This window comes from Periplaneta americana, chromosome 2 (genome assembly GCF_040183065.1).
Source record: "Periplaneta americana isolate PAMFEO1 chromosome 2, P.americana_PAMFEO1_priV1, whole genome shotgun sequence".
Classification (NCBI taxonomy): domain Eukaryota; kingdom Metazoa; phylum Arthropoda; class Insecta; order Blattodea; family Blattidae; genus Periplaneta; species Periplaneta americana.
The window spans coordinates 126956188-126984129 of NC_091118.1; the positions used below are offsets into that span (position 1 = coordinate 126956188).

At 34.6% G+C, this 27942-nt stretch overlaps 1 protein-coding gene across 1 annotated transcript in view; it reads right to left on the minus strand.

The window, feature by feature from the left end:
* Window positions 1-19418, minus strand: part of LOC138694564 (uncharacterized) — a 176974-nt gene extending 157556 nt beyond the window's left edge. The window contains exons 1-2 of the mRNA XM_069818423.1: window positions 19207-19418; window positions 8304-8439 (exon numbers count right to left, since the gene is read on the minus strand). Coding sequence (XP_069674524.1) covers window positions 8304-8439; window positions 19207-19344 — 274 coding nt within the window. The 5' untranslated portion in view covers window positions 19345-19418. The remainder of the gene's footprint in view (window positions 1-8303; window positions 8440-19206) is intronic.
* Between the last annotated feature and the right edge of the window lie 8524 nt (window positions 19419-27942).

Genomic DNA, 27942 nt, shown 5'->3' on the forward strand with positions numbered 1-27942 from the left:
TATGGTCTTCAAAACAAACGATGACGATGAATAATGACAATAAAGATTCTTCGCATTGTTTATTTTGAAAATGAAGTAAAACCTCTATTTTAGGAATAACATAGCAGGAAAAAATACCTCGATTTTTCACCAAAACTTCCAGTTTAAAAAACAAACGATTCTTCACTTTTTCTAAAATTACAGGAATTCTGAATGACTGAACCCTGAGAATGGGAATGTCGGATCTAGATATTATTATAAAGATTTTGGAAATCGGTAAATACTGTAGAATGAAACATAAGAGTGATAACTATCCGATGTTAACCGAAGAGACACATTGAGCCAATTTACAGTCAAAGCTAGAGGAATAATAAAACAGCCTCAGCTCTACAACGGAACTTCCATCCACAAGAAATGGGTTGAAACCTCGTCCAGGTCCCGGTGCAATAATTTGTGATGGCTAAAGCAGATATTACAGAGGATTTTTCTCTAGGTGTTATTTTCCTCTTTAATTCCACCAAAACTTTCCATTCCCCTCTTTTCAACTGCCATCCGCTAGAAGAGTAAAAATAGGTTGAGGTGCACTTTTTAAGGTAGCTCGTGTTTCGGATATCAATATAGGTTCTAAAGCCTTTGGACTCTGGATCTTGGGTTTTATCAAGTATTCGTCTGGGTGTGGGACTGACTCTTTAAACATCGAATTCCAGCCACCTGTTAGACCGGAACAATAATTATAGCACATATAGAGCGTAAAATCGACCGATGTGGTGTGAACCTATGTGCACGGATCCATCACCGGGTTCGGCCTTCGGAAAGCTAGGCATCTAGCCAAACTTCGTCTAGTTTTAAACTACCAAAGCACAAAACAAATTTGATCAAATAAATTACAAATCACATAGATATTATACTTTATGTCCTCGTACATATATGCAATATCTAAGAACAATTACACTACAGTTGGTATTTTTTCTCTTTCACGGAATAGTGAACTGTATTTGAAAACTCCTCCTACCCAAATCCCAACCTCATTTTTTAGTTGACTTGCCTATATTTGGAAGGATAATGTAAATTTTACATCATATATGAAGAAAACACCATACGTCGTGCCCGTATGAATGATATAGGAGGCAGCCTCTCCATTACATTTTTCAGACGAAATATTCGTTAACCCTTCTTGAGAATAAATCCAAAGTGAAAGAAAATAAAGGCAAACGTAGGACATTTTGTGAGAGCGGAATAAATTCTTCTACAGCTGCAGATGATTACGATAAGTAATCTTTCGCTTGAAGAGAAAAATTTTACACAATCTTCTTTCAAATATTGAATATATTGTAGTGAATATGTTACAGAGTCTTAATGGTGGTAGAAGGGGTAAGAAGGTACAATTTTTTATAAGGCACCTGTGTCCGAGAATGTACCATTTAACTCTTAGTGGATCCATTAAGGCATTACTGTGTCCGTGAAATCATCCAGCACATCTACAACGTTTTGGCGTATCTGTTGGTTCGGTTGCATATGGTTCAGGTGTTTGTGACTTGCAGGTAGGCATTCTTATTACGTATTAGCACATTCTAATATATATAGTCACGAAGCTCAATACCTACTAAATATGCAAACATAGAGAGTTGCTCACCACCAGGATCGCTACTATCGCCTCATCACAGACCCTTTCCCCAGCAGACGATAAAATGTATTGTACTTTCGATATCGTATTGTTTTGAAACAATTAACACCTTCCTTCCACTATTAAAATGTGAAATACATAAGGTTTATATATTATTTTCATAAAGTATATATTATATTTTATAAACTCACTTTCCTGGATCTTCCGGAAGAAGGATAACTCTGACCTCTTTCTCTTACAATATTTATAGTACCACAAACGTCTCCTTGTCCCATATTATTATTCAAATTATTGTATTTTAGCCATTTACAGCTATTACAACCGATAACGAACATTTCACAGTTTACACAACTTTTCACAACAAAGCTAAATACGGCACAGTCAATGCCTATTCGATCTAGACCAGGCCGTAATGTATGTTCGGGTTTTCTATTTCAGTGTATGGAGCTCAGTGAAATATTATATTATAACTTTATTGCGTATCATTGCTAAGCTTTATTTAGTGTATTGTGTCCATAAGTTCCGTTTACTTATTGTTGCATAATATGTTGCAGAAATAATTAAAAAACTGTGTTATTTTAATGTGAAGAGAATTTTACGTGTTAACATAATCTGTTCGCATCAACATTTTAAGTTTAGAATGGAAGCTATTTTGAGGTTCAATAAAAACGAATTTATATTGTGATTTTAATTTAGCACATCTACCTTCCTTCATTGTAGACAGAAAATTTACCATACCACCACAGTCTAGTATATACAGTCGCGAAGCTCAATACGTAGTAAATATGCAAACAGATAGTTACTCACCACTAGGATCGCTAATATCGCCTCATTACAGGCAATGAAAAATAGTACCGTCACAGTCTATTGTTTCTAGCACCCTCAAAACTCAAGCTTCGTGACTGTATATAGTAGACTGTGATACCACTCCTATAAAATTAGTATACGTACGATTGTGTTATTTCGTCTCTTAGGTAGTAGATAAATACAATAATTCAGTACTCAATTGTAGTATTAAAATACAGACAAATAGAATGTGACGGGTGTCATACATGACATGTTTAATTATAATGTATAATTGCGAATATAGGAATATAAGTTAAATATAGTAAACATAACCTATAATATCCATATGACATAACATACATATGTAGTGGTATGACATTGAAGACCACTAAAATTAGACAGAAAGGGGCAACTGGTGCAGTAAACATAACTTATAATTTGAACATATCTAAATATTCGTGCGGTGAAACTGAAAGTTATTGAATCGTGCATAAATGAATGTACAAGAATTTCGCAATATTTAATCGAAATAAAGACAGGTATTACACATACGAACAACGTAATTTTCACATCATAAATAATATTATACCGTAACTCGCAAGGAATTATGTCTGAAGTGTCCTCTAATCATTGTTTTAAATTTTATTAATGCAATTTCACTACATTTTAGAGACATATATGTTACTTTTTATGCATTCCAATTAATTTATATGGTTGAAACGCCTCCCTTCGTGATCGGGTTAAGCGAGTCACATGGTCTGCCTTACGGCCTGTATTAGATCACGATGGCAGTGACACAGTCTATTGTTCCTAGTACTCACAGCCCTCCAAGGGGCTAGCAACTATCGCGAGAAATGCAACTCGTTGGCAAAAAATCATCCCAAGCTTCGTGACTTCATATAGTAGACTGTGGTATTAGTCGGCCGAAGGGAATGCAGTCCGGCAACCCGGAAGGCCACTTGTACTGCTACTGAACTAAAATATGTCCGTCTCGCGGTTGTCAGCTGAGGGTAACAACTGAAATACAAAACATCTTACACTCGCGTCCGTAAGAATTGCAAATATGAAAAATAGTCTAAATATATAGTTTTTTCTAGCACGTAGGTACAGTTTTTGAGATAATTAGGGGAGATGATAGACTGTCATCCATGTAAAAATGATATAAATAACTTGAGAAAATTCTCTCTTTTTAAGGACATAGAATGTTTTATGTTCACAATTGTTAAACATTTTTAATACTATTTAATTCTCATAATATCCGCAGCTAGTTTGCCGTGTTACTTATATTAAATTGATACAACAGAAAAGGCAAAGGACTCATCCTGCCTAAGTTTTTACCGTGGTTTTCCTAAGGCGCTAAGACAAATGTCGGGATGAGCCCTAAAAGAAATGGGCCACGGACCTGCACTCATATCCCCATTAATCTCCCTAATTACTTTAAATTAATTAACTAATTACATCTCTCCCCCCTCTTCGTAATTGAGCCATCATATAGCCAAATGGCTTGTCTCAAAATTGAGACGATTCAACAAGGCTCATGATAACAATCACTTCCTACATAATAGCCAAATTGGCTAGTCTCTTATATGAGACAACTCATCCTGCCTAAGGTATTCCGTGGTTTTCCTCAGGCGTAAGACAAATGTCGGGATGAGCCCTATAAGAAATGGGCCACGGACCTATATGCCCTCCCCCATATATATTCCACCTTTATTATAAACGATGTATGCCCTAGTTCAGATAATATTAACAGTCTATTAAATATACGAGGTCACTCAATAAGTCGCAAATTGGAAGGACAGGGACCTCTCAAATTGCAGATTAGATTTCACGGCGCTTCTTCCGACGGCCTTCACCTGCTTTGTCATCGAACAACAGATGACGGCGTCTTGCCATCCTAACGGCAAACACCAGCCAACTCCTCCTCGCCCCGTTCCGTGATCAATTGATCAATCTCAGCCCCTCTCGCGTATGTGGTACCTAAGAGGTTACGTCCAATTTCGGCTTCCCCTTCAAAATTTCTAGAGCTCCTTCAGGGGAGCAGCGTAACCCGGAGTGAGACTAGTGGCCAACAGGCTTGGAGCTCACATATTTAGTTTTGTACAGCCCCCAACCCCTTGCAAGGACGCGTTTTGCGTACCTTTTAAATTTTCCTCCCAATTCTTCTTCGATTTTTCGATTTTTTCGATTTCGGCAAAGGCAATGATAACATGGGCGGTTTCAGGTGCGATGATTCAATTCGTAGTGCAATGTACTTTTTGAGTCCGATATAATCTACCACATTCACAAATATTGTCTGAATAATTAACCGTAAAGTAAGCGAGTGAGGTTACTTTTAAACCAGTGGGTTTTAGTCTACTGCTAAGTGATTCCATTTTGGTGTAATGCGTACTCCATTGCGAATATGATATTTATGATATTTATTTGCCATTCAACTTTACAATTCATAGTTATGGTGGACCTTCACATTTCTGTTTTTCGATCCACCATCCCTTTATACATATAACTCTTTTCTATTAATGTATTCTTTGCCGAGAATTTCTTGATTACTTTCTAATGTTCTGTTATGACTGAATTGCTATATGTTCTTCCCCCTCTATCCTCTTCTATTCTCTCCCTCCTACCTAGACTGTCTCCCTTCCATTTCTCACTCACCTATTAAATATTGCATATTCCTTCCTTAATAATATGCGTTATTTATTTATTTTCTTCTCTACCCTCAAATCCTACCTATTCTTAATCATTGTTTTCCCGCTATTTTCTCCTACATTACTTGCTGACTTTTCCGTTTACTCTATTTTACAACACTTACATCACTTATTTTTTCTATCTGATTATTTATATATTTATCTCTTTCTTTTCGCTTCACTCCTAAATTTCCTATTGTATTATCTCTTTCCATATATTTATTTCGATAATACTCCTACAGTTATAGTACCCCTGCTACGACTCCCAACCCATACATTGAAAAACATGACATATCTAATTCACTTAATTACACTTGCAATTTCTCTCTCATTCCACTTCACATTTGTTCAGATGATTTTTTTTTTCACTTTACTTCTCTTGTATTCATTGTTTGATAGTCTTATTACACTCTTACCCTACCTTCTTATACTTCACACTTTCTTCTCTACTCCTTTTCTTACGCTTTTGCCACCCCTAACTTTCTTGCACTCACTTTTTAGTACTCTTCTTCTTGGCTAATAACCTCTCCAAAGCTCTATCTATTCTGTCCTAACAATCACTAATATCTGGTAGTCGCTTCATTCCTTCACTCGTTCTTCTCACGTCTTCTCTTGCATTTCCTCCACTAGTCTTGTCTATGCCCCTGACCTCAGACACTTCCAGCTGTTTCCCTAATCCTTCGTCCGCAGTATTTAGTATCTGCCTCACGTATTGTTATCCTCCTTGGTTTATTCTGGTCAGCCGTTTTGCACTCGAAGTAGGCGTCAGATATCGACATTGTACATCTCTCGTTTCATTGATATTGAAGTTTTGTGTCGTTTGAATTTTTTCATTCTTCCTAGCGTCCTGCCTTGACGTACGCATATTTTCACGTTCATTGAACCTCCGTTTCACTGCGCCTTGATTCACCTGGTTTTGCTAGATTTCAGTCCAAAACTCTGGTTTGTCACAATTCTTTTCACAGTATTCGAGAACGTACACTTTATCATTGATTTTCAATTTGTCTGATGCTCAGACTAAGTCAGATCTTTCCTCTAGTTCACTTTTACACTTCACACGTCTTAGTTTTCACTTCCTTGTTTCTTTAACTATCACATAACTCGCTGAATTTTTATAATTTGATCTATTTTCTCGCACATCTTTTTTAGTTCCCTCTCAAAAACCTCAACGATTTCTGAACTTTGACCCTCTGCGCTCTCGTTGACAGTTGTCTTTAACTACCACATAATTCGCTGCATTTTCATACAAGTTATACTCCATTGCGAATAGCTGCTTAATAGATGTTATAGCCTAATATGATATCAAACCTGTGGCTATGTTCAAGCTTTGTGCAATGTTGTAAAAAAACGACCTGCAAATTGAACTGGGTGGACACCTGTCACCCTCGTGTCTATCTGTGTCATATTTGAGGCCAATTAAAAGAACGAAAATGTGCTCATGGCTGCTGCAATAACTCTAAGCAAGCGCGGCACTCTTTACCTTCCCCATTCCCTCTGCTGTTGTATCATTGACCCAATGATATTTTGCTTTATAAAATGGAAGTAAATGTCTGCAAATTATATAAAAGAGGAAAGTGAAAGTGTCTATAGTAGGTAACATGCGCCGTGCGCTGCGTTGAAAGATTTATTTCAACGATTTTCGCTATTATTCAGTTTAAATCAATGGCTAAACAGTTTAAATTGCAAAATAAGATTCAAGACATTAACTGTTCAGATTATTTTAATCTATCTTGCTTATATAGCAATCAGCCATTTTCCTCGGGCCATTACCGCAGTAGAGCGCTGCAAACATTGGGCAAAGATCTTCTTTTTTTTTTTCTTGCTTAACTGTGCTTCATAGAAGGAAAAGTGTAATAAATGTTTTGTTATATTTAACATGTAGAATCACCTCTTAAATTTTGGTGCAGAAGCTACCATCCACAATGTATAATATTAACTTTTTTTACCAATATTTATAACACAGTAATAGACACTTTTACTTTTCTCTTTTATATAATTTGCAGACATTTACTTGCATTTTATAAAGCAAAATATCATAAATTTAGGAAAAATAGACAAGAGCAAATTAATATCCGAATGTGGGTCAATGATACAACAGATGAAGAAAATTACGCTGGTATGAAAGTGATACTGCAGTAGATAACATAAGAAAGCAATCGTGACTATATTATCAGAGCAAGCCGTACCTGAGGTTGAGCAAGCAACGATGTGTGCATAATATAATATAATATAATATAATATAATATAATATAATATAATATAATATAATATAATATAATATAATATAATATAATATAATAGTATATTATATAATATATATATATATATATTTATAAATGTGTCTTGAAAATATAATTTCATATTGAATGACAAGTGTCCCCCATGCGCTTAATAGTATAATAAATATATCAATGGCCTACAGCAGAACTTCATAACATTATAAACAACATGCAGAGCTTGTTCATGAATAGATTTATTGCATTAAGGCTACACCACAAATACAGTTGACAGTCAGGCGGTTAACCTACCCTAAACTATACTGTAATTACCTCTGCAGCTCTTGTGTTCGTATTGCGTCACCATGCCAGTTCACATTCTGTCCGCGGATCCACTCGCCTTGGTCGACTAATACACAGGAATGGTGGAAAAAATTAACAAATATAGAAACTATCTCCTCTACTAGTTTCTGTAAGAGGCCTATTGCATTATAATAATACTTAAGTAGTCATCTATCATGAATGGAAATTACATCAAACATCTTGTCCTGGGTAAGGCAGCAGATAAAACCACTGCGTTGGCTGAGCCACGCAGGCGACCCCAGTTCGAGTCTCGGTGAAAATACAGTCACACTTGTGACGTACAAGATTGCATTTGGTTGTGATTTTCGGAGTCACGTTTTCCCAAATTGTAGGCATTTACATAATTCCGTCAACTCTCTACTTCATTCTCATTGCATAGTAATCTCCGATCCCCGAGTGGCGACACACGGAGTAGCTAACCAGGGCTGAGTGGGTGAGAATGCGTCTAGCTAAGGAGTTTAGCACAATACAAAGTTCATTCCCCGAGAGAATAAAAAAATACAGTAGCAACATATTTGCACGATTATGGAACTCTGGTCTACACTAAAGAATTGTTGTTTACTATCGGCCGTTTACACTAGAGCGCTGGTCAATGCTGTGAAGTCGGATCTCTCTGTAAATACATATTTGCAATAAATTTTCACTTACCCATGACCGTCATATTGGAGCTTTGAGCCACCGTTACGAAGTTGGGCGCCTCTGTAGACACTTCACATTTGTAATTGCCGCTTGTGTTGAAATGTAGGTTGATCAGTGTCACTCTGTTTATGTTCGATTTCTGCAACTGAAACACAAAGAGAACGGAACATTAATGTAAGTCTGAGAGACTTGAGATAAATCTAAGGAGAGGACACGCTCTGTATATCACCGAATGGAATAAGATTGTGTGAGATAAAAGTACAAGAAGTACTGTTTAAAGTCATACCTGGTATGGGTGGTCAATGACCCCTCGTTTTGAAAATATTGGCTATTGTTTGTGACATACTTCCGTTAGGTGCCTAATAGGGAAGCATTATACTGTGTAACAGCGTAGCCCATATGGTTGGATGCTGACAACCTAAGTTCTAATCTTAACTGGTCCTATATATATATATATATATATATATATATATATATTTTTTAATAATGATTAATATTGTGATCACAGTTATCTATTTACATGTACCACATTTCTCATTGTATTGAACGCTTCATCATGTTTTAAACAAATTATAATTAACTAACATTGTATTCTAAAGGATAAACAATGAAATATTGCTCATGTAGGCAGGTAAGATGTATCACTGGTGTCTGTTCTGTTTCTGTAGCAGCTATTCCACTTCATTTTGTACCGATTCGTTATGATAAATGTCATAAAAACACACAAAACATACATATTTCCTGCACCATGCACAGCAAATGAAAGAAGGCCGTCCACAGTCACACACATTTTTCCGCACTTCTACTGCGAAACAGATAGCATTCACATTCACAAACACTTCTCATTCGTTTATTAATTTTGATGCATACCACGCATACTTCAACATGGCTTTGAATACAGGAGCTGACAACTGAAAGTGAATAAAACAATGAAAAGATGAAATAATAATAATAATAATAATAATAATAATAATAATAATAATAATAATAGTAATAATAATAATATCAAGCTTTAAAAAATGAGAAGGCATTAGGATTCGAACTCGGGTTGCCTGGATGACAACTCAGCATCCAACCATATGAGCTACGCCGTTACACATACACCTAACGGAAGTATGTCACAAACAATAGCCAATATTTTCAAAACGAGGGGTAATTGGCCACCCATACCAGGTATGACTTTAAACAGTACGTCTTGTACTTTCATGTCACAAAATCTTGTTTAATTCGGTGATATACAGAGCGTGTCCTCTCCTTGTTAGTTAAAATAAAAATATATTTATGTAGCCTATTGTATTTATTATTTATTTATTTAGTTATTACCGTTATTTAGCGACACTGTATCAATGACGAAATTATAGGTTAGAAATGGTTATAGTCAGCTGGTAGTTTTAATCAGATTAGTCTAAGAATTCGTAATGGTATTGCCTGACAATTTCGCCTTACAGCACGAAAAAATCTAACCAATGTAAAGTGGATTTCAAACCCATGAATAAATTATACATCTCAACACGGGACCGGTCACCGGCGTAGCACGGTCGGTTAAGGCACTTCCCTACCGATCCGGAATTGCGCTCGGGCGCGGGTTCGCTTGGGCTGATTACCTGGTTGGGTTTTTTTCCGAGGTTTTCCCCAACCGTAAGGCAAATTTCAGGTAATCTATGGTGAATCCTCGGCCTCATCTCGCCAAATATCATCTCGCTATCATCAATTCCATCGACGCTAAATAATTTCGTAGTTGATACAGCGTCGTTAAATAACCAAGTAAAAAAAAACACGGGACCACCGGAGTAGCTTGGTCGGTTAATGCGCTTTCCTGCCGATCTAGAGACGCGCTCGGGCGCGGGTTCGATTCCCGCTTTGACTTATTACCTGTTTGGGTTTTTTCGAGATTTTTCCCAACCGTAAGGCGCATGTCAGATAATCTATGTTGATTTTTCGGCCTCATCTCGCCAAATACCATCTCGCTGTCACCACTTTCATCGACGCTAAATATGACCGTAGTTGATACAGAGTCGTGAAATAATTTTTAATAGGTTATTTTACGACGCTTAATCAACATCGCAGGTTATTTAGCGTCTGAATGAGATGAAGGTGATAATGCCGGTGAAATGAGTCCAGGGTCCAGCACCGAAAGTTACCCAGCATTTGCTCATATTAGGTTGAGGGAAAACCCCGGAAAAAACCTCTACCAGGTAACTTGCCCCGACCGGGAACCGAACCCGGGCCACCTGGTTTCGCGGCCAGGTGTGGACGCGTCTTTAAATAACTAAGTTAAAAAAAAACTATTTCCGTTCGCAAACCCTACACCAAGATGGTGTTAATTCATTTATTTGCTTGTAATATACAAATATAATTTGCAGTTTTTATAGATTCATTGAGAAATAAAGAATTTACCCGAAACAAAATATGACAAACTTCGTAAACACAGAAAATATAAATAAATATTTTACAGTTATTCTGAATGAAATTATGAAACTATTTTATTGTAAAAGATAACTTTATCAAAATACAATGACATAAAATAATGTTATAAATTTTCAATCAAAGACACAACTATCCGCAAATGTTTATTTGCTACATGAATATAAGGTATATAAACGTTTTCGCCTTGTGGAGCATCATCAGATATATTAAAATTATGTGATCTGAACTTAGATTAAATTAGATTTATAAAAGCAAATACGAACAGTGTGTAATACATGGTGATAAAATTTCATGAGTTATATGTATACTAATTGTAACAAGAAATAAGATAAAATGATGAATTTCAATGTAGTGTAAATTCAAATATGATTAAAATTGGAATTGTGTGTACATATAACTCATGTTACATTATAATACATATTTATCAAATAATGTTATGCAAATTATTATCATGTTAAAATGAATAAATGGATAAAATCTTGGGTTATAGTTATTCAATGTTTAGAAAATTACACGTCTTGGACAACTGTGTATCATACCGAAGTTTGCAGTAATCGATGTTGTAGGTAGATTGTGATGTGCGTATAAATTATCATTCATATACTGTAAACATAAAAGTATGATTTATTTATATAAATATGAACATTATTTTGTGGTCAAATGGGATAGAAGTCTATTTTGGTTTTGGATGATATGAAAAGGTGTTAAGATTACTTACGGGTACTTTGCTTGATTGTAATCTAAATGTTGTCTAGTTTCGATGCAAATAGTGGTAATCCTTGATCCTTTAGATCTAAATAATCTATCTTTTATAATGCATATCGTTGTTGAATTACTATGTTTAATTAAGATGTGTGTGTGTATGGAAGAATTCTGTAAAAACAAGAAATGTTGCCATTAATATTTCGATCAATTTGAACTATTTTAAAAGAAATTATATGAGAATAAATAATTAATTCTATGAAAGTGAATATGGGGTATTAATTTGTGTAATATTATATTAATAACGGTTTTCAAATTACTTACGTACGTATATGTCTCGATGTATGTGGGAGTGTTGATGGTTTGAAGTAGACTGAAGTTGAGTGATCGTATGTGTTCTGCTGTGTAATGGCTGAGTAATATTGAAGGGAACTATTTGAAAGACGGCGTGTCATGATGTAAATGGATCTACTTTAAATTGTGTAAAGCGGGTTTCTAAAGTTTAGTAAATTTTCATTAATTATATTTTTATCTTTATTGTGGTAATATGAAAGTAATCTTAACACCTTTTCACATCATCCAAAAGCAAAATAGACTTCTATCCCATTTGATCACAAAATAATGCTCATATTTATATAAATAAATCATACTTTTATGTTTACAGTATATGAATGATAATTTATACGCACATCACAATCTACCTACAACATCGATTACTACAAACTTCGGTATGATACACAATTCTCCAAGACGTGTCATTTTCTAAACATTGAATAACTATAACCCAAGATTTTATCCATTTATTCATTTTAACATGATCATAATTTGCATTACATTATTTGATAAATATGTATTATAATGTAACATGAGTTATATGTACACACAATTCCAATTTTAATCATATTTGAATTTACACTACATTGAAATTCATCATTTTATCTTATTTCTTGTTACAGTTAGTATATATATATAACTCATGAAATTTTATCACCATGTATTACACACTGTTCGTATTTGCTTTTATAAATATAATTTAATCTAAGTTCAGATCACATAATTTTAATATATCTGATGATGCCCCACAAGGCGAAAACGTTTATATACCTTATATTCATGTAGCAAATAAACATTTGCAGATAGTTGTGTCTTTGATTGAAAATTTATAACATTATTTTATGACATTACTAGACATATCTGAAATATAAAAATGAATTGCAAAATACAATGGGTTTAAGAGAATGTTCCTTGTGCTTCAGTCGACCTACCAGCAGCATTATTTTCCCTCTACCATCGCTCCTTGCATCTCCGAACTCACAGCGCTTCGTCGGATTAAAATTTACGTAGTATAACGTAACGCTCTCCACGTGTTTGTTGTTCCAGTCGGTCCTTGACAGGCGGTGGTAAAACACGCAGTGAGTCAGCTAAGAATAAGAGTAGATTATTTTCTTACGTTGTGTAATGCATTGCAATGGTTACATATTCAGTGCATGACCGTATACTCCTTTTGAAAACGTACACAGAGAGAAATAAATTGTACGGCTGAACAAGCGATAAACTTAGGCGAGTTCAGTGTAGAAGAGCACTATTAAATTTATTAATACTCTGTATGAACTTAAGGAAAACTTATTCTTCAAAGTTACATTTCAGATGGCCTTATGTACTGTACTACCTATTTACTTAGAATCAAAATACTAGATTCTCCTAAATGCACATGTGGGAAGATGGGAAAAATCCAACATATAATCGTGGGATGTAAATTATGCAAACCATATATGGATCTCCTCATGGAAAAAAGTTATAAAACAAGGACTATGGTCCATGACACGTGGACTCAATTTTGTTTGGCAAAGAATATAATATTACCAGTAAAGAGTTTAACACGAGCGAGATCGCTATATAGCCTACAGTATCATCCGGGTGGTCGCATATCCGGAATTTTGCTGAAACCAGCGCAGTAATAGATTTTTTTCTGTTATAACTTTTGAGAAGGATGAAATATCGAACGGAAGTGAGAACACATGTTTTCTTAATTCTCGGGTCTTCTTTTTATGTATAACAATATGTAGTTTCTTAGAAAAGAATGTCCATATCTCCTTTAACACTTCACGACCGTATTTATGTTCAACTGGCTTGTGGACTGCAAAGTATTCTACAAGAGGTAAATTTACTGGAAAAATACATGTATTCAGAAAAAGGTTTAGAAACTTTTAAAAGAAAATAATGAATTCGAAAAGGATTAGGGATCTATTAACTTTAAGAAGGCATGATAGAAAATATTTCGTCACAACTGATAAAATTACTTAGCAAAATGTTAAAGTAGCGACCAGCGCCGGGTTAAATGACATATTTCTAATTGTAAAATGAAACTATAGATTGACGATTATCTTTCCGCAAAGTTTTTATAATCAAGACATCTGATAATGGAAGTGACACAGTCATGAATAGCCGGATAACTTCGTTGGATGATGGTGTCTCTAAATAACGCAAACAACAAATTACAGTGTACTGTGGAATCAGATTATCGTTCGCAGCATGTAGTTCTCCCACTATTTATTACAAAGCTTTTATTGTGGAATGCCACTACATTTGCCTTGGTGTACATATTTCAACATTGAAAATTATCTAAAGTTAAAGAAAGTAAAATGTCTGAAACAATTAAAAGCCAGACAAAAAGATTAGACCTATAATGTCAAAGATAAATACACGTAGTTATGGTGTTATAACAGGCTGTGGTACATTCACAGCGAAAGTTCTGATGCGTCTGAATTACAATACAGTGTGGAGGAAATTATATCAATAAATGTTCATTTTCTTTGTCTGCAGTGAACACTCAGAATATGACAATAAAATTGTGCAAACCTTATGTTGAAGGGCACTATGAAAACTAATTATTTAATTATAATAAGGCATATTAGTAGAACTAAAGATGCTATATATGTTTGTTTTTAATTCTGCACCATATTAGGAAATTTGTGTTCTTTGTGTTAAGTAATACTGTAACACAGCGTTGTCAGACAGGGACTAAACGGAGCGGAGCGCTCCACTATGACTCGTTGCGTGCTCCGGTGTTTCCACAGAGTCCACACCTGTGGAGTAACGGTCAGCGCGTCTGGCTGCGAAACCAGGTGGCTCGGGTTCGAATCCCGGTCGGGGCAAGTTACCTGGTTGAGGTTTTTCCCTCAACCCAATACGAGCAAATGCTGGGTAACTTTCGGTGCTGGACCCGGACTCATTCCACCGGCATTATCACCTTCATATCATTCAGACGCTAAATAACCTAGATGTTGATAGAGCGTCGTAAAATAACCCAATAAAATAAAAAAGTTTCCACAGACATAAACAAGTTCACGCTTCGACTGCACTCTCTAGCTCCACAACCGGTTTTGGAGCTTACAACTCTGACACTACTGCTGTAATACAAGTGGTATGTTATTAGTAAAATTGTTGTTTAATTTAAACTTTTATGAATGAATACCATCTACGATTTTCTTTCAATGTACAATGATTGTAACCAATGGTAATCCATATACATACATGTATTTATAAGTAACTAGATGTGAGGAAGCTTAAAAGTCTGCAAACTACATATTTTTTCAGGAAGAAGATAACTAAAATAAACGGGTTTCGGAGAATTACAGTATGAACCAAGTAATGTAATTTCTGTCCTAACGTAAACATTTCCATATAATTCTGCAACAAAGAACGCTCATTTGATCTCGGTGGAACAACTGCAGCCATCAGCTGGGGCAAGATAAGAGTCGATGCAAAGTATACGTCGCGTCGGTGAAAAAACAGTTTCTCCCTTCGCAGTCGCGTGCAGTGCTATGAATTCTTACTCACTTCAAGAAAAGAGAACTTTCCATTAAATATCTCATTGAAGAGGAACGACATATAGCCTGTGGTAAATAATGCTATCATAATGTTTCTTCTGTGTATAGTATGATATTGTAGATTATGGGCGGAGGATTAGATCACAACATACATTTACACCACTGCTATGAGCAAATTTTGATACCAAAATTTTGAACGTAGGCGAGAATGGCTGTTAACTTTTATTTGGATAATGCAATCAGGCAGAAACTTCTTTTGTATATCACAAATATTCGACACGAAACACTATTTTACTTTCATATTCACAGGAGACATGTTATCATTGTTAGAAACCAATCGACTTCGGACAGGTTTGATCCCGTGAACCACGAATATTATAACAATTAATTATTATTGTAAGTACTAGGTCAACAAGAACGACTTTAATTTCTGCATTCAATCATCGACGTAGGAAAATATCCGGTAATTTCATCACTATAGAATTTTGTTATTGTAGGTTTAATTTGTAATTTAGTACATTCAAAAATATTCTTTGTTCTTAACTTCTATGATAAAATGTCTAGCTTTCATTAATCAGGTATTCTTGTCGTACTTTAATTTTTATTGTAATTGTAATTGTAAATTTAATATTAATTATAATCTTATTGTTCATGTTATAGTTGTAATCCCCTGGTAGAGGGGCACAGAAGGCCTGACGGCCTTATCTCTACCAGGTTAAATAAATAAATACTAAATACTAAAATAATTCCTTAATAATTACTTTATAACTATTTATGAGGAAAGCTCAATTTTTTTTGTTGCAGCCATATTTATCTGTTGTATGTTAAATGTAGAAATTTCCATAACAAAAAGTGTAAAAATTCAAAATATTCGGATGAACTAATTATTGACCGAGCGAGATGGTTCAGTGACAAAACACTAGACCAAGGTCTCCTGGAGGCCAGGCCAATCTGATTGTGGTTCCAGTGGTTCCCTCAAGAATCTAGTCATTACAAAGCTAAATGCCGAATTCGTTTCCACTTCCATGACAGAAACAATTTTACTAATTCGCAAGATCAGAATTCAACATTACAGGCCTACATGGTGCATATCACTGCAGATTATTCAGATAAGGCCAATAGGTGGCATTATATCGAAAGCGTTCATTACTTTTAACGCGGTACATTCCAGTAGACAGAAAAACTTCAGAAGTAATCATGCCTCCGTAGTGGCCGTTAGATGGTAGTAAAAGAAAAAATAATGTACCACTCCCAACAAACAGTCGCGATATAACCTCGCGTTAAAGCAATTTTAAACGAACCTTATTAAAAAACTAAATGTCGAAGCATAAAATAAGGTAATCGCCTTCATATCTTATGAAAAATTAATCACATTTAAGTCCAGTGATGAACGAATAGGTGCTTCAATAAATTTTTCATATGCAGTCTATCTTATAATTTCGGACTCATATTTGAACTCCCTATTTTTAAAATGCATAAAAAATATATACAAAGATAATATTGTGTGAAATCTACAAAAGCTTTCGGTCATAAATTGTTCTATACAGTTTAACGTTCACAATGAATTGAATATTTATAATGAATTTTTTACGTAAATTCGTACATTACTTCCCTCATAATAAATGCACTTTTAACAACAGTATTTTACTTTATGCGTAATGGACAAAGCGAACCAAATTGAAAAAAAAAAAAAACTTGTTTTGTAGTTCGCATTTATATGTGCCAATACACGTTTCAATATCCTGTAATATGAAGCAGATTTTCGCCATAATTCTATTAAATAACCACATATTATATGCCATGTAAATGAAATTACATCTGGCCATTACATAAAATTTCAAGCTCACTTATTATTATTATTATTATTATTATTATTATTATTATTATTATTATTATTATTATTATTATTATTATTTTACCAACATCATCATCAATATACATTAACTAATGAAGAATAAGAAATTCATAAATTAGCACGTATATCATTTATATATTTATGTTTTGTTTCAATTAGGCATAGATTGTCACTGGCAGCTACGCTATATGATAATGGAAATATGCCGATACCGTAAAGTAAAAATTTAACTTCATTAAGGGAATTTATAAAGTAAGTCGGATAGAGCATTTCGTAAGTATGCATAAATACACCATTTTATGTTCATAAGTTTGAAGTGAATCTTTTAATCCGTTCATCGAAGTTTAAACTGTGCAGAACTTGTTTGTAAGAGGGCTTGCGAAAAAGAAAATAACTCTTAAATTATTTGTATCACAAGTCACCATAATTCATATTTCAGTGACAGATTCTGAGTTAACCCATATTTATTAATCTTAAAGAAAAATATACACATTTTCATTACACAGTTTTAACACCTGTATCACTAAAGATTTGCTAAATCGACGGGCCGGTTAAAAATAAAAAAGATCAAAATTTAAAGTTTTGGTAATCCTGCATTTTAAAGCTTGATGTTGTGTGGAAAAACCAAGAATCAATGAAATTACTCCAAATCCTGTTTTTTACATTTTAACGACGCTGTCTCAACTACTAGGTTATTTAGCGTCGATGGAATTGGTAATTGGGATGGTATTTGGTGAGATGGGGTCGATTCGCCATAGATTACCTGACATTCGCCTTCAGTTTTGGAAAAGCTCGGAAGAAATCCAAACAGGCAATCCAGTCCAAGTGAGAATCGAATCCACGCCGAGCACAACTCCGCATCGACAAGCGCCTTAGTCGACTGAGCTACGCCGGTGGCTTCCAAATTATGTTAGTGATGTTATATATATATATATATATATATATATATATATATATATTGTCAGTTTCAAACTAGAGTGTATTAGTTGGAGTTTTCACAGCAACATGGATCTTTAAAGTTCAGCTTTCGTAAAACTTTAAATTTTGAGTTGTTTCCCTTTTGAACTGGGCCGTCGAAATTAGTTACATAAACAAGTTTTTAACTTTCCTGTCTTAATGGTGAAACTATTACCCACTATTACCTACATACTATTATATATTGCCCTTCAAGAATTTCGTTATTCGTTAGTTGTAAGTCATTAACTTGTCTTATTATTTTAATTATTGTACTTGTTCCTGAATCATGTATGTAACTTGTAACCGTAAATCATTGCTTGTAATATCTCTTTATTACTCTTAACTGTTCCATTGTTCATGAATTAAGTATTAATTTGGAAGTGAAAGTCAAACTTTGATATATTAATCTACTCTTGATTATCCTTTTAGGTCGTGTATTTACTCTGAAACGGTTAGACATTCTTGTATATCTTTTGCATTGATTATTCCTCAAACATCTCATTAATCTTTAACAGGATCCATTCTTTCATTAGGGTGGATTCTTCTACATAATTCATGTGAATTGTAACTGTGATCATTATTTTATAATATAACTTTACTATTGTTTATTGGTTATAAAATATGTATTTTGATGCCAACTATAACCCTAATATACCTCTAGGTGATCTAGGGTTTATTAAATTGGACAATAAAAAAAACTATTCATTAAGATAAAATACCATAATAATTTCATCATTAACACGGGAAAGTTAAAATTTGTTTATATAACAAATGTTACAAACCGTTAAGAATATGCGTTATTTTAATGTTACGGTACATTTGGCATATTACCAATTTGCAGAGTAGCTTGTTTGTATGCAATAGCCCGCAAATATTGAAACTGTTTGTCGAAAATGGTCTGTAATTATTACAAGCGAATAACATTTATATTGGCAAGATTATATTCAATGGGCTTGATAATATTTTTCCACATTCTTAAACAAATTGGTAGCAGGATGGGACGCGAAAACATAGATCTCACGGGCTATAATATCACATTAATATTACATAGTTCTATCTGAAATTATCAAGTTTCGGAAAATTCCTCATGTCAGATTTTCATAAAATTTATCTATTGGTATGTACAATGTTTGGCACTTACATCAAGAGAGATGCCCGGTGTATGGAATGCCTGGCTTTTAGGTTCGTAGTCGGGCATGAATCTGAAGAACTCGCAATCGTCCTTGTACCACTTAACAGAATACAGGTTTCCGCCCTCCAGGTCGTACTCGCAGCTCATTGTCACGGGCTGGAAGATGTCAGCAGTGGGCGGCACATTAAGACTCAACAGCTTCAAGCCTCGAGCTCCTGTAATCAACAAACAGAGAGGTCACTTATCAGAAAGAACATGTCGGCCATGGTAGTCGCATTTAAGATCAACAACTTGAAAACTCATTCTCCCGTAATTAAGAAAAGGTCACTTCCGGGAAAAGTATGTCGGCTTTGGACAGCAAATTTACATTCAAGCCTCGATCTTCTGTAATCAAGGAGTTCAATGTCATCCGTGGATGTCACATTTAGATTCAACAGCTTCAAGCCTTGTTCTTCTGTAAACAATGTGTTTGTTGTTATCTGTGGATGTCACATTTAGACTCAACAGCTTCAAGCCTCGATCTTCTGTAATCAAGGAGTTCAATGTCATCCGTGAATGTCACATTTAGATTCAACAGCTTCAAGCCTTGTTCTTCTGTAAACAATGTGTTTGTTGTTATCTGTGGATGTCACATTTAGACTCAACAGCTTCAAGCCTCGATCTTCTGTAATCAAGGATTTCAATGTCATCCGTGAATGTCACATTTAGATTCAACAGCTTCAAGCCTTGTTCTTCTGTAAACAATGTGTTTGTTGTTATCTGTGGATGTCACATTTATACTCAACAGCTTCAAGCCTCGATCTTCTGTAATCAAGGAGTTCAATGCCATCCGTGAATGTCATATTTAGATTCAACAGCTTCAAGCCTTGTTGTAAACAATGAGTTTGTTGTCATCCGTGGATGTCACATTTAGACTCAACAGCTTCAAGTCTCGATCTTCTGTAATCAAGGAGTTCAATATCATCCATGGATATCACATTTAGACTCAACAGCTTCAAGCCTCGATCTTCTGTAATCAATGAGTTTGTTGTTATCTGTGGATGTCACATTTAGACTCAGCAGTTTCAAGCCTCGATCTTCTTGTAATGAACAAGTACAGTATGATTATTTAGTCCTGAGGGTTGCCGGCGATCTGCGTCTGGGTCAGGTGAATCTATTTAGTTACGCCAAGGGGTGTTTGGGTTATTCACTAGCTTGCCTTCGGAGCGATCGGATATCATGCGTGCGGTAGAGAGGTATGTTTCCAGTACAATTAAACTGTACTGCATTCCTTTACTGACCGCTCGCCCTTATCTCTATTCCGGAACTCTCCTCCTCCTCCTAATACTTTCCCTCTTTCGCGTCGCTGAGCTGTCAGGACTAAATAATCGGTCTGTACAGAGGTGATTTATGGTATAAGAGAAAAGTCATCTGAAGGAAATGTGGGCTCTGGGCGCCATAGTTAGATTCAATAGCGTCAAGTCTAGAGTTCCTATAATCAACTAAATTTATTGGCTTACAAATGGATAATATATTGCATTGGAAAATGATATTAAAGAAATAACTTTCAAACCAAATTGTGCATATTTGGCTATTAGATCTATGTAAAAGATAGTAAATACGTATAATTTCCTTAAAACAATATAGGCTACTTTGCATACTTCCACTCGATGAGTTCTGGATTGATATTCTGGGAAATTCTACAGATAGTAACAGTATATTACCACTACAAATAATAGTAATTAGGATAGAAGGTATCAAATCCAGGAAATCATTTTAAAAAACTGTAAGTAATGTACAAGGCTTGTTAGTCTATTTCTTTATTAAGAAATTTCGTCCTATGTAAACGTGAAAACTTAGCAACTAATTCAACAGTTCATAGTATAAATTACTCGTCAAAAATGACTTTCATACTCCATCGGCAAGTCTATAGTGCTTTCATAAAGGAGTGCGTCATATGGCAATAAAAATGCTTAATAGCCTCCCTACGGATATAAAAAAATCAAACTCAAAACATAAGATTGTTTAGGGCCAAATTAAAGAAGTATATAATTTCTCACGCCTTCTATTCTGTAGATCAATTTATGATATTCAGCAACACTGCATGAATATTTCTTTCTTGTTTTAAGTATTGACACCAATCCCTTGTATTATACTAGTATATTGTAAAACCCTTCTGTACATATTACGACTTTGTATTACAATTAAGATAGTTTTGACATGTTCCATATTCTAGCTGTGAAGCGATGTACGAATACCACAGAATGTAAATAAATACAATATAATACAAACAAGTGCAGAGGTCAATTATAGGATAGAAGATGTCAACTGTGGATAGTACTGTATATTAGAGGATAGAGCTATATTTTTAATTGTGGACAGTGCATTTAGACTCAACAACTTCAATCCTTGATAAACATTGTTGTTTTCAGATAAGTTACCAATGAATCAATGTATGGATCCCAGTAAATATCTTCATATGACTTTAACATTTAACAATTTTGCATTAAATATAAGTGAAATTAAAAACATATTACAGTATATCTCGTTTGCATTCAATGATAGTAAAATTACTCGTTTCAGACATTTCTATGCATTCTAACGTCCACCAACAAATATTACGACCAAGTTACTATCCATCTGTAATTACCACTGCTGGACATTTAATTAGATATTTCTAAATCTTTGATTCGATAACTGATAGTACCTGTCAACATAACACAGATGTAATTTTAACAAATATGTACAACTAATTTATTCAACATATGTTTTTCAACTGTCTTAATTGAATTTTAACTGTTTTATAATTAAGACATATCTATTGTACAGAATACTTTGTAATTCTGACTTTTTCACATTAAAAAATTATGTACAAATACTTTAAAAATCACATTTGCACTAAACTCTGACATGCTCTTAAAAAACGCATTTGAGTTTCTAGTTTTTGTCGTAATGGCACAATTCATGCATGTTGTAATTTGTCAATCAGATATTTTATAATGTGTTTTTGTCATGTTCAGATGAGACCTGATGATGCCGTAAGGCGAAAGCGCTTTCATAGAATAAAATAAATTATATTTAAATGATATAATTCATTGTTTTAAGTGATAAGTATTGAATGAACAGTAACCTGATACATTGATTCAAGCCTTGAGCTACTACAATAACTAAATTCAAAGGCTAGACGCCATGTTAATTGTTGGCCGTGGATGGCACATTTGGACTCCATATATTCGTCTCGGACGCTAAATAAAAAATTTTAATGGCATCCCTATGGAGATAAAAAACCAAACTCAAAACATATGATTATTTAGGGCCAAATTAATTAAGTATCTAATTTCTCACGCCTTCTATTCTGTAGGTGAATTCATGACATTCAAAAACGCTTCATGAATATTTCTGTCTTGTATTAAGTATCGATACTAAAACTTTGTGTTATATTAGTGGACTATGTTGTAAAACTCTTCTGTATACTGGGTGTTCATTTCAAAGTTTGTTATGACGTCACTGTTGATGAGTCAGCGATTTGAAGCAAGTTTCAGCTTTTATGTCAGAGAAGTTGCCTATTAATCAAGGTGTTCAATCTCAACTTGAGAACGTGTACTGTATAACTTGAACGTCGTAGCAACAGATGGCGATATGTACGGTCTGTGTGCTACCATAACCTCTTTCGAACTGTGTTTTGCGAGGACAAGTCGTACGCAGGGTATTTGTTATCATCGTTTGCGTACGGCAACATTCCACAACACAAATCAAATGCTCCGTGTCCATGTTGATTGTCGAAATTAATGTCAACAAATACGTAAGTAATCGTCTTAACACTCTCCCCATATCTCGACAGTAAGAAAAAAACTCACCTCAGTACGTGTTTCCAAACAGTTCATACTCCTGCCACTACCGGCGTTACCGTAAGTATTGGTAAATACTCTTCAGAATGAACGCCGTACTTGCTAGGCAACTTCTCTGGCAAATAGATAATACACCTCTGCGGAAGTGTAGGAAGATTGAATTCTCTAGGCTAATCGACTAGCCACATGACGGCATACAGCTAGCCATGACACACTTTGAACTGAACACCAAGTATATTTCAACTAGACTGTGACTATAATAATTAAGACTTTATAGTACTATTAAGATTTTTTTTCTTTTTTCGTTTGACATGTTTCATATTCTAGTTGTGAAGCGATGTACGGATACCATGGGATGTAAATAAATAAATACAATACAATACTGCATCAAAAGAAACTTCAAAGATTAGGTGCTATGTTAATTATTGGCCGTTGGACAAAATAGTATCTTTAAGTTTCGAGCTATCGTGACCACCATTTATAAGCCATTTCTTCATCCATATCAAAATAAAATTTTACACTTAGCATAATGTGACGATGAATGGCCTGCGTGTGTATTATTGTCTACGAGTATAACCCAGCATCTCCAATTCATCAATCCCTATTCAATTATCACCAAATTTCTTGATATTTTCATCTATCCAATTCTCTTGATATAGGCTGCCTTTTTCAGTAACTGATAGAAAATTGTATACTATTGAGAATTAAATTAAATATTGAGGAAATTTTCTGTAGAATTAATTTTATTACGTGCATTACGTAATGTGAAATTATCCGTTCTACTTTCAGTGACTTTAAGAAAATCTATGTTTAAGTATGGATATTGGGTACATTCTACAACGGTTTTAATATTTCAAAATTAACAACATCGTATTATAAACCTTATGCCATAGACAACGTAATAAAAATAATATAAAAACCTCCGCATAAACTATGGACATCAATTGAATTCGTAATGTTTTAAAATCTAAAATAGTTGTTTTCACCGTGTCGCTCTGAACTTGAACAGAATCTAACACAGTGTTATTCTATCACCTAAGAATATATTTATTGACAAAGAACTTTATTACAATTTCTTAGCGCAAGACATATTTGAATTATTAATCGGTGTGTGGCAAGTTAGGTCGACTCAAAAGTTTATTTTCCTGTAAATGTACTTCGGTCAATTCATACTGATCTAATCGTCTTGCACACTACTGGCCGTGTGCACCATTCTCGATCATCTAGCCCGTTTATCAGCAATCACGCAAATATGGTTAATTCTTGACAATGATCAAGTTACAGATGCGGTGCACCGACATTTTCCCTCGATCAACTCAGTACCGTCGCTTGAGAAGAATCATCTGAGCGCTAGGTTACCGCGTATAAAACAGCGAACGAACGCACTCTGTCAATTATCGCTTCGTTTTTGTTTGTCGGACTAGTTTCAAACATCCTCGCAGTTTTCAAATAACAAGTTTCAATAATCATGTAAGAAAAAAAGAAAAGAGCACCGAACTTCTTACAGTTCGAAGTGGGAATTCCTTTAAAACTCGTCAGCAATTATGCATCCATATTACAGAATAAAAGTACTGACGAAAGTTCTCTAAGAGAAAAGCAGGCTACCTGGTTGGATTTAACCTCACAATTCACATGAGTTATACGTGTTTACATAATTCCACATAATTTGTAACGTAATTTATACAGTGGTTATTTCATAGTATTGATAATAATTGGGAAAATTTCAGTATACGGATACCTCACTGACAATTATTTTGAAATAGGCTACTAAAAAGAGCAGATTTGTATGTGTTTGTCGAATGCTCATCATCTTGCTTATGAAAAGACACATTTCAGTGCCAATAATTTATTTGGGAAAATTTCAGTATACGGATACCTCACTGACAATTATCTTGAAATAGGCTACTAAAAGAGCAGATTTGTATGTGTTTGTCGAATGCTCATCATCTTACTTACAAAAAGACACATTTCAGTGCCAATAATTTATTTGGGAAAATTTCAGTATACGGATACCTCACTGACAATTATCTTGAAATAGGCTACTAAAAAGAGCAGATTTGTATGTGTTTGTCGAATGCTCATCATCTTGCTTACGAAAAGACACATTTCAGTGCCAATAATTCAATTGGGAAAATTTCAGTATACGGATACCTCGCTAACAATTATTTTAAAATTAAAAAAAAAAAAAGAAAAAGCAATTCGTCTGCGTATGTCGAATACGCATCATCATGCATACGAAAAGGAAGTTTTTAGTGCCAATTTATTTTGTGTGCACAAGGTTGGAATTTTGGAGTAAGAGGGAAAGGAAAGTATCCTTGTTCTGAAATTTATCCATTTATTTTGTGTTCACAAGGTTTGAATTTTGAAGTAAGAGGGAAAGGAAGGTATCCGTGTAATTTCTCTTAATTCAAATGTAAATAGTCTAATTGTCCAAACGTCATGTAGGTCCTAATAGTTTCAAACGGCAAATCTATAGCTAATAAGTGATAATCTCGCATTCTACAAAATGGTCATTTAGTTTTGCTATATTATTACCGGCATAGAATAATACTTTATTATTATGTTAACAAAATTGGACAGTTAGGCCTAAATAATATTTTGTCCTCAAGTAAAGTCCCGATCTTCCAAAGCAGAAACATATATAAAACATTAGTCTAATTTGAGAAGAAAGAACATTTTTATTATTCATCTACAAATTTACTCTTTCTACAATAACACCAATTCTGTTATTTCCGCAGTGATTTGCGTGTTCAAGATACATCATTTCATCTTCAATTCCATCAAGTACGTCAAATCGTGCCGCCATTTTGGTTTTCTCGACTTGACCATGTTCAATTGAAGATAATCGGTCCCACACCCGTGATCAAATTTGATCATCATCAACTCGCTTGTTTAACTTTGATCGAGATTGATACTCCAAATTGGCGTTGAAGATGGTCAAGTGCCGACTTAACCATGGTCAAATTTTAATCGAGAATGGTGCACAAGGGCATACGAGATTAAGATCTGGACTTTGAACTGTGGTAACAATGCTCGCGTCCATTACTGTGGAGTTACGGTTAGCATGTGTGTCCGTGAAACGAGCGGGTCCGGGTTCAAATCCTGGTTGGGAAAAGTTATTTGGTTAAGGTTTCCTCCGGTATTTTCCCTCAAACCAATAGGAGCAAATGCTGGATAACTTTCGGCACTGGAACCTGGACTCATTCCGATGGCATTATCACCTTCATCTCACTCAGACGCTAGATAACCATAGCATTGATAAAGCGTCATAAATAACCAATAAAAAACAATGCCCGCGATTCCACGCTGATAGACCTTTGCTCCATCTTACGGTAGAAACTAAACTTAACGAGTGTTCCTATCGTATGGTGCGTATTTTAAATATATATCTTAAACGATTAAAATGCTATAAAAATTGAAATTGGACATTTTCGAGCGGAACATTGTGGTACTATTTAATTCTTACTGCATGCGATATCATTATTGCTGGAGCACAAACTATAATGGATCTCAGAACACTAACCAATATATCGATTACTGTTGTATTATGATGGCTGTTGCATGTTGATGAAGCTGTAATAACTAATGATTTTGCTGCAACCCTTAGAGTGACATTACGATGAATTACTTTATTATAGTAATTAAACACATGAACAATGGGAACAGCAACGTTCAATAACTCCCTTGATGTAACACGCATGACGTGTAATGGAAATGGACATGATACTACATGAAGCAATGCCCAATACGACATTTTCTAACTACATATCCACGATATAGGAAATTATTCGTCGCCACAAGTGATAAATGGGCACTGGGGCGCTATACGACGAGTGTTACCACGTCCCCAAGTGATTGGATATCCGCTAGTGCGGATTCCTTCTCATCGATATCAGCATAGGCTACTCTCTCACCGAGCAATCAGTTACTATCACCGTCTGACAAAGAGAAACTGCCGCGCACCTCAGTGAACTGTGTTAGATACACAGCCGGCAACAACCAGACACATTCTCTGGCACTTAGTCATGTTTTATTAACAGATTAAGATCTAGCACGTTGAATACTCTGTGTAAACTTTCAAATCACATAATTTTGGAGTAACTAAACAATCAGCACCATTATACATGCCTCAAACTTCAGTAAAAACTGTAAACATTGCCAAATTGCAGCATTCTGATGGGGCATTTAGTGATATGAATATGGTGATAATCATTACTGAATATAATCTCAAATATGAATATATCGTTGTTCTATCTTCATGAAACGGACAATTATAATTATGACAAGATATATAATAATTTTACTAGAGACAAGCACAATATGAAGAAAATTTTCTCAAAACATAGAATTTACTTTGACTATTACACTTTTACTACGTCATACTACTTTTTTACCAATAAAACGATACGAAAGGATGTGTTTCAACCAATCATGCCTGTTTATCGCTACAATTTTATCACTTCCCTAGCATTTGTTTATTTTTGTCACTTTCCTAGCATTCGTTCTTTTTATCAGTTCCCTAACATTTGTTTCTTTGTTTACCAAAATTTCAAATTGCAAATTCTTTACGGTACTGTACTACAAAACATGCTTTGCGATCGTTATTTGTTTCCCGCATTGATAGTCGACTGAAAATGGTGACTCCGTTCAAACATTTTGGTGAAGCTAACATTAGTGAAATAGAATTTTAGTAAGTCAATTAATATCTATTTTATTGTATTAGAGTACTTTATTTCTTCTAATCTTTATACACTTTCTTCTATTTCATCACATCCTTACCATTTGTTTCTTTCTTTGCCAACATTTCAAACTGAACAATCTTTAAGGTGCTATAAAACATACTTTGTGATCATCATTTGTTTACCGCATAGATAGTCAACTGAAAACGGCGGCTCCGTTCAAACGTTTTAGTGAAGCT